The 8,567-nt window shown below is 58.6% G+C and overlaps 1 protein-coding gene across 1 annotated transcript; it reads left to right on the top strand.

Moving 5' to 3' along the window:
* The first annotated feature begins 1,549 nt into the window (after nt 1-1,549).
* On the top strand, nt 1,550-4,889 carry ATP5PO (ATP synthase peripheral stalk subunit OSCP). Its single transcript, XM_066571714.1, has 7 exons — nt 1,550-1,629; nt 1,785-1,835; nt 2,155-2,265; nt 2,768-2,897; nt 3,012-3,124; nt 4,305-4,391; nt 4,708-4,889. The coding sequence occupies exons 1-7, from the start codon at nt 1,600-1,602 to the stop codon at nt 4,819-4,821; spliced, it is 636 nt and encodes a 211-aa protein (XP_066427811.1). The 5' UTR covers nt 1,550-1,599; the 3' UTR covers nt 4,822-4,889.
* Nucleotides 4,890-8,567: the final 3,678 nt, after the last annotated feature.

The following is an 8,567-nucleotide window of genomic DNA, read 5'->3' as shown; positions in this document are numbered from 1 at the left end:
GAATGGAGGGACAGGTGGGGCTGAGGCAGGGCTGCCTGGAGATCCATGGAGCAGCTGAGATCCACCTGCAGCCCCTGGAGATCCATGGAGGAGCTGAGATCCATCTGCAGCCCCTGGAGATCCATGGAGCAGCTGAGATCCACCTGCAGCCCCTGGAGATCCATGGAGGAGCTGATATCCACCTGCAGCCCCTGGAGATCCATGGAGGAGCTGAGATCCACCTGCAGCCCCTGGAGGAGCCCACACCAGAGCAGGGGATGCACAAAAGGTGTGATCCCATGGGAATTCCACCCTGGAGCAGCTCCTGGCAGGGATCTGAGCCCCTGTGGAGAGAGGAGCCCCCCTGGAGCAGCTTTGGTGGGAGGGCTTGGGATCCCATGGGAAAAGAGACCCACACTGGGGCAGTTCCTGCAGGAATGACCCCATGGATAAAGGACCCACAGTGGGGCAGTTCCTGCAGGAATGACCCCATGGATAAAAGGGACCCACACTGGGGCAGTTCCTGCAGGAATGACCCCATGGATAAAGGACCCACAGTGGGGCAGTTCCTGCAGGAATGACCCCATGGATAAAGGACCCACAGTGGGGCAGTTCCTGCAGGACTGACCCCATGGATAAAGGACCCACACTGGGGCAGTTCCTGCAGGAATGACCCCATGGATAAAGGATCCACACTGGGGCAGTTCCTGCAGGAATGACCCCATGGATAAAGGGACCCACACTGGGGCTGTTCCTGCAGGAATGACCCCATGGATAAAAGGGACCCACACTGGGGCTGTTCCTGCAGGAATGACACCATGGATAAAGGGACCCACACTGGGGCTGTTCCTGCAGGAATGACGCCATGGATAAAGGACCCACACTGGGGCAGTTCCTGCAGAAATGACCCCATGGATAAAAGGGACCCACACTGGGGCAGGCTGATCCTGAAGAACTGATCCTGTGGGAAGTTCCCGTGCTGGAGAAGTCCATGGAGGACACCAGGGCTCAGGGACACTGAGGGCACGGGGCCAACATGGGGACAGGAACACTAGGGGGATAGGGACACTGATAGTGACACTGAGGGCACAAGGACAGTGGGGGGCAAAGGGACACCATGGGCACAGGGACAATGACAGTGACATTGGGGGCACAGGGATGCTGTGGGCACAGGGACACCGGGTACACAGGGACACCACAAGGACACTTGTGGCACAGGGACACTAGAGGGACAGTGGTGGCACAGAGACACCACAAGGGCACCACAGGGACACTGGGGACAGAGGAACACCACAGGGACACTGCAGGGACACCACAGGGACACCGGTGGCACAGGGACACCGCAGGGACCCCACAGGGACACTGGTGGCACAGCGACCCCACAAGGACAGTGGTGGCACAGGGACAGTGGTGACCCAGGGACACCACAGGGACCCCGTCTTGGCGCGGGGGCTGCGCTTCCCCAATAGCCCGGCAGGAGGCGCCCGGCCGGAAAGCGCCGCCCCGCGGAACTACAGCTCCCAGCGTGCCCCGCGGCAGGAGCGGCCCTATCAGCGCTGGATGGGCGGGGCCCCGGCGCGCCTGCGCAGTGCGCGGTGACCCTGGGGGCAGCCGGGAAAGATGGCGGCGGCAGCGGGGCTCGTCTTGAAGGTGAAACTGGGGGGCGGCGGGGCCTGGGCGGCTCTGGGGGGGGAGCAGCGGCGTCTGTCGCCCTCCAGCCCTGCGCGGGGTCTCGGACCTTCCCCTCCGTCCCGATCCTCGAGGGCCGTGCCGACCCCGCCATTCTCCCCCTTATTCCCCCCCAGGTGCGGCAGCTGAGTACGACGGCGGCGAGACCGGTGACCAAGCTGGTCAAGGTGAGGGGGCAGGGACGATGTCAGAGGGAAAGGGTAGGGAGGGCTCCAAGCTGGTGAAGATGAGGGGGCAGGGGTGTCCTGAAGGGGCCGGGAGGTGTCTCCAAGCTGGTCAATGTGAGGAGGTGGAGGTCATGAGGAGATCTAGGGTGTCCCCAGGGTGGTCAACGGGGGTGTCCAGGTGGGTCGTGAGGGGCTCAAGGCGCAGGGCCGGGATGGTCACGGTGAGGGGAGGGTGCAGGGGGGGCTCCCGGCTGGCCAAGGCCAGGGGCGGGGATCTCTGCCCGGGTTGCCCGCTCAGCGCCCGCCCGTGCTCCCGCAGCCGCCCATCCAGGTGTACGGGCTGGAGGGGCGCTATGCCACCGCCCTCTACTCGGCAGCCAGCAAGCAGAAGAAGCTGGAGCAGGTGGAGAAGGAGCTGACTCGGGTTTGGGTAAGCTGTTCCCAGCCAAGGCTCCCGGGGGTGGAAGTGGGGAGGGTTCCTTGCTGTTCCTCAGTAGGGAGGGGGCTGAGCTCCTGTGACCTGTGAGACTCCCATCCTGCTGGCACCTGCACTGCCTGCTTGTGGCCCTGGTGTTTAAATGGGATATTGGGAAGGAATTGTTCTCTGGGAGGGTGGGCAGGCCCTGGGACAAGGTGCCCAGAGCAGCTGTGGCTGCTCCACCCATGGAAGTGTGCAAGGACAGGTTGGATGGGGCTTGGAGCAGTCTGGGGTAGTGAAGGGTGTCCCTGTCCATCCAATCTTTAAGGTCCCTTCCAACCCAAACCATTCCCTGATTCTCTGGCTGGAGCTGCCACTTCACTTCCCATCAGCTCCAGAGCCCCTTTGTTCTCATTCCAGGAGTGCCCCTGTTGGCTGCCTTGGCTGCTCCAGGTGGGCCTTGTGACGCCAGGAAAACCCCTGTCATTTGTCACATCTTTGTGTATCCCCTCAGAGCCTCCTGAAGGACCCCAAGCTGTCCAGTGTGGTGATGAACCCTCACGCCAAGAGCTCAGTGAAACAAAAAGCTGTGAACGACGCCCTGGCAAGAGAGAAGATGTCCCCAATCACCGTCAACCTGATGAGTGAGTGACCTCTGGGCTTCAGGAGAACATCCCAGCAGTGCCATCCATTGGAATGGATGCTGGGATGTGCCTCCAGTAGTGCTTGAAGCCCTCGGTTGTGTGGATGTTTTGCAGATCTGCTGGCTGAGAACGGCCGCCTGCGTTACACCCCGGGCATTGTCTCTGCCTTCGGGAAGATCATGAGCGCCGTCCGAGGGGAGGTGGTGTGCACGGTCACCACGGCCCAGGTGCGCTGGGAGCGGGGCAGCAGGGAGTGGGAGCAAGGCCAGGGAGTGGCAGTGTGGGGGTCCCAGTCGTTGGTTTCTCTGGGTCTGGATTGAAGGCACTCCAGATGGTGTTTCATGTTCAGACTCAGGTGTTTATTATTTGTTATCAGTAAAACAGTCTCACTGCTGTGAGTTCTGCAGCTTTTCATTAGAAGGCACAAAATGGCCAACAATCTCTTGGTACAAGGACTTTTAAGACTGAACTATCCAATTAAGAACTGACACCTGGATTATTTTCCCTTTTAACCCAATCACTGATCCCAAAGAGCTGCAATGGGGACTTTTCTGCCCAATTACAAAATGCCACCCAAACCCATGGAGAAGAAGGAGGAAGAAGCACGATGAAGAAGAAACCCAGGACAACACCCTGTGCCCTCCATCTTGCTTCCATCCACAGCACACTAAAACCCCCAAACTCTCAATTTCTCACCCAGTGATGCACCTGCACTGCTCTCTATAAAAATCTATTTCACACTTTTGTGGATTCCAGTCTATGTTGAAGTCTGGGAAACTTTCTCCATGGATGAGGGTCAGAGTCAGTGCTGCCCTGGGGGTCAGGGCACCCCAGAGCAGACACAGAAATATTCCTGGTGCCCTGGGTTTCCACAGGGAGAAAAGACAGGGAGTGGGAGGAAAGACAAACCTCTGCCAGTTAAGGCTGCTCTCTGTGATTGAAGTGCTTGCTGTGAGAGCAGTGAGGACATGTCTCACCTCTGCCAAGCTGAACAGATTGCAGCAAAGAGAGGGCTGATACCCAGCAGTTCCTGGTGCACAATGAAAACTCTTCATCCCATTACAGCTAAACAGCTCACAGGTTTTCCTTCCTCTGTTGAGCCCAGGGACTGACAAAAGTCAGGCTGGTCTGCGTGTAGAGCTGCCCCTGTTCTTCTTCCAAACAGGAAAATGTTTCATGAAATCAGGAGGGCACAAAGTGGTTGTTGTTCCTGTGCTGTCCTTGGGTTATCCCTGTTCCACGGTGCTGCATTCCTGGTGGAAGTGTGTCATCAAAGGGACCTGAGAAGAAAATTTATATAATTTATACCATTTGAGTATATATTATTATTATATAATTTATTATCATTATATCATTTGAGTATTTTTAAGTCCTTCATTTTCCTGCTCTTCTGTTCTTTTTTTTCAGCCCTTGGATGAGGCTAACCTCACTGAACTGAAAAGTGCTCTGAATGGGTTCTTGGCCAAAGGAGAGGTGTTGAAACTGGAGACTAAGGTCTGGATTCTTGGCTTGCAAATAAGTGTCACTAAGTTCATGCTAAGGGCTTCTGTGTCTCTGATTTTTATGAAAACAAAAATATTTTGTTGAATTCAGTTGCTTTGTTACATAGTTCTGTGCTTTTATAGACATGATGATGTTTTAATTTCTAAAATCTTCACTTTGGAATGCAATGACAGCAAAATCATCTCAAAAAAGGCTCTTTTGAAAAGCTTTTTTTTTTTTTTTCTTTCTTTCTTTACTACTGTAAAACTTGTGTCCTATGGTAACAAACTACTGCTAATCAACTTTCTGTTTAATATTCCTTCCTTAGACTGACCCAGCGATCCTTGGTGGCATGATTGTCAATATTGGGGAGAAGTATGTGGACATGTCAACAAGGTCCAAGATCCAGAAACTCACCAAAATCATGAGAGAGACTGTCTAGAGAACTGTCTTGGTGGTTCCCAGGGAAACCTGTCACATGGAAACAATAAATTTCTTCCTTCTCGTGGAGATGGTGCGAGTGTTTTGGCTGGGGAGGCACAGCCCTGAGGGAAGAAGATGCTGAAGCCGCCCTGAGTTTCTGTAGCTGTGGCTGAACATTTGTGGCATGGCTTGAAATAGGGGCTCACCCTGGGGAAGGTTGTTGGGAAGGACATGGAAACAGCACTGGGGGAGCTGATGAATGGGGTCAGTGCTGTGGAGAGTCTGCCAGGCTCCCCAGAAAACCCTGGGGATTAGTCTGGACTGCCCAGACAGAGGGCAGGGATGACAGGCGGGAGCCGCGCTCCCCTCAGAGCCCCTGAGGGCGGCAGCAATGGCGGCGCCGCTCCCTCAGCGCCCGGCCCGGGCCCCGGCGGGCGGGGAGCCCTCGGCAGCGCCCTGCGGGCAGCAGGGAGCGAGCCCCGGCCCGGCCTCTGTGCCCGTGGCGCCGCAGAGGCCAGGGCAGAGCTGCAGGAGTCGGGGCCTCAGGCACCGGCCCGAGGCAGCTGCAGCAGCCGGGCCCGGCCTTGTGGCAGCGCAGGAGGCTCTCGTGGTGCCGCTTCCCCAGCCCGGCCGGGTGCCTGTGCATGGCCCCGGCCTTGCGCGCTGCCCCTGTCCCGCTCGGCTTCCCGTGCCCGGCAAAGGCGCCGAGGCCGCGCTCGGTGCCCCCGGCTGTGGCTGCTGAAGGCAGGGCCGAGCCCCGGTGCCCGGCAGAGGCCTGAGGGACACCCCTGCTCCCCGGGCTCTTGTGGCTCCTGGAGCCGCTGCCCACGAGTGCCCGGCCCGTCCGTGCGGCCAATTCCTGGTGCCCTGGGCAGCGCAGCCGGCAAAGCCAGGGCTCTGCACTGTGGGGCTGGGGCTGTCCTGTGGCAGCGTGGCCAAAGCCCCTCAGGGCTCTGGGCACAGCAGGGGCCAAAGGCCACAAGTGCGGGGCTGCTCCCAGCCAGTTCCTGGCTGCTCCACTGATGTTGGGCTGCCGGGGGTGGCCCTTTGTGACACGGGCACACGGTGTCGGGGCCCTTTGTGATGTGGGACATGCTGGTGGCCAGAGAGCCTTGTGACATCAGGGAGCCCGGCCCTGGCTGAGGGTGTCTAAGGGGCGCAGAGCCCTGCGGTGCCCAGTCACAGGAGAGCCGCTCTCTGTGCAGGAAGCAGCTCCCTGTGTCTGTCTGCGCTGGACGCCCACAGCGACAGAGGCCGACAGTGACAGACAAGACAAGCAACAAGGACAAAGGCAACTCCAACTCTCAGTCGCCAGCCCCTTGCCCAGCTGGCTGGAGGCCCCCAGCGGGCAGTGGTCGGGGACAGTGGGCAGGTCAGTCCTGCCACTGTCACAGACTGAGGAGGAGGAGAAGCCCTTTGCCCAAGTGCACCGCGAGCTTTCCCAGTGGGAAGCTCTGCAAGAGACGTATCCTAAAGAAGTGCTGAGAGTCCAAGAAATGTCCCAGCAGAGATCCAGGAGCAGCCGAGAGCTGTACCAATGCCAGGTATGTGTGAGAGTTGGGCAAGTTTCCCTGTGCAGAGGTGGGACACACCAAGAGCTCTAGGAACAGAGAGAAACTGTCACAGTCCGGGAGCTGTAGCAGTGGGGAGAGTCCTCAGTGAGATGTAGCAAGAGGTGGGCGAGTGGGAAGAATGTGTCACAAGCCAAGATATATATCCCTGTGGGAAATAGACATGAGAGGGCAGCAGGAGTTGGGATGGGGAGAAGACAAAAGATCCCACGAGCTGTCCCTGCAGAGAGATGTGAGTGTCCCAGAGGATTCCCTATGGGACAATGCCCAAGAGCTTTCTTAGGGGGAAGGTGAGAGGTACCAAGACCTCTGACCATGGGGACAAGATGTGCACTGTCACATGTCCCAATGGGCAGACAGGAGAGAGCTGGAATTGTCCCAGGTGAGAGCCAGCAGTGCCAAGGAGCTGTCCCAAGGAGCAGACGCTGCAGCCCAGGAGCTGCCCTGGTGGGACGATGGGAGTGAGCGAAAGCTGTCGCAGTGGGAGGAAGATGTGAGCAGGCAGGAGCTGTCCCAGGGGAGAAATGCCATCAGCTCTGAGATGTGGGACAGATCCTTGCTAGCAGGGAGTGGCAGGAGCCTGAGCCTTGTCCCCCAGGGGGCCCAGCTGTGGCAGCCCCGTGGGCACAGAGGTGGCAGCAGAGGCAGTGCCTGCCCCAACCAGCGCCTCTCCTTCCCTACAGAGTCCCATGGAGGCCGAGCCGGCAGCTGCTGCTCTGTCCAGAGCTGCTGAGGAGGAGGAGCTCCCCGAGCCTCTCCTGTCCCCAGGGGAAGATTTGGGAGAAGAAGAGCTGTTGCCAGGGGAGGATGATGTGAGCTCCTGTTCTGAGGAGAAGCCTGAGGGCTCATGGAAGGACGAGGAGAACTCCCAGCTGTGTCCTTCATCCTGCGATGAGGAGCTGTCCCAGGCAGAAGAGGCCACCGAGCTCTCTCCAGGTGACAGCAACACCGAGCCAGAGCTGTCCGAAGAGGAAGAGGCAATTGAGGACATCCCAGAGGACAGCACAAGTGACCAGGAGCTGTCCTCAGTGGAAGAGGACATCAAGGTCAATCCACAGGATAGCGTGAGTGATCAGGAACATTCCCAAGTGGAAGAGGCCATCGAGATTGTTCCAGGGGACAACACGAGCGACGAGGAGCTGTCCTCATTGGAAGAGGACATCGAGGACCTTCCAGAGGACAGCAGGAGTGACGAGGAGCTGTCCTCAGATGAGGAGGACCTCGAGGATGTTCCAGAGGACAGCAGGAGTGACCAGAAGCTGTCCTCAGTGGATGAGGACCTCGAGGTCATTCCAGAGGACACCACGAGTTACCAGGAGCTGTCCTCAGTGGATGAGGACATCGAGGACATTTCAGAGGACAGCAAAAGTGACCAGGCGCTGTCCTCAGTTGAGGAGGACATCGAGGACATCCCAGAGGACAGCACCAGTGACCAGGAGCTGGCCTCAGTGGAGGAGGACCCGGAGGACATTCCAGAGGACAGCAGGAGTGACCAGGAGCTGTCCTCGGTGGAGGAGGACATTGAGGACACTCCTGAGGACAGCGCCAGTGACCAGGAGCTGTCCTCAGTGGAAGAGGACATTGAGGTCTCTCCAGGGGACAGAACACGTGAGGAGAAGCTGTCCCCTCTGGAAGAGAACAACGTGGTGGTTTCAGGAGACAACCTGGCTGATGAGGAGCTGCCCAAAGTGGAAGAGGCCATCGAGCTTGGCCCAGAGGACAGCACGGCTCTTTCCCCAGAGGGGCCCAGCTCTGCCAGCCCCGTGGGCACAGCGGTGGCAGCAGGGGCAGCCCCTGCCCTGCCCAGCTCCTCTCCTGCCCTGGGCCGTGCCACGGAGGCCGAGCCGGCAGCTGCTGCCCAGTGCGGAGGTGCTGAGGAGGCGGCAGCGGGGTCAGTGCTGGCAGCGCCCGAGAGAAGGAACGGCTCCAATGAGGAAATGAAATTCTGGCAGTTCTTGGATGACCTGGAGCCTTTCCTCCTTGGAGACCCAGAGCTGTCCCAGGAGGTGTCTGACTGCGAGCAATGCATGGGGGAAGACCTGCCCCACACCGAGCACAGCATTGGGACCAAGCCCTTGGCCCCAGAGGAGGATGAGTGGGACGAGGTGAGCGTCCTGGAGCTGCCCCCAGAAGAGGACCAAGACCAGCAATGGAAAGGTTTTGGGGCAGACGAGCTCCCGGTGCCTTTCCCTCA

This window comes from Molothrus aeneus, chromosome 2 (assembly GCF_037042795.1).
Source record: "Molothrus aeneus isolate 106 chromosome 2, BPBGC_Maene_1.0, whole genome shotgun sequence".
NCBI classification, from domain to species: Eukaryota; Metazoa; Chordata; class Aves; order Passeriformes; family Icteridae; genus Molothrus; species Molothrus aeneus.
The sequence above is the reverse complement of the archived record's forward strand: the minus strand, read 5'-3'. Positions and strand labels throughout refer to the sequence as shown.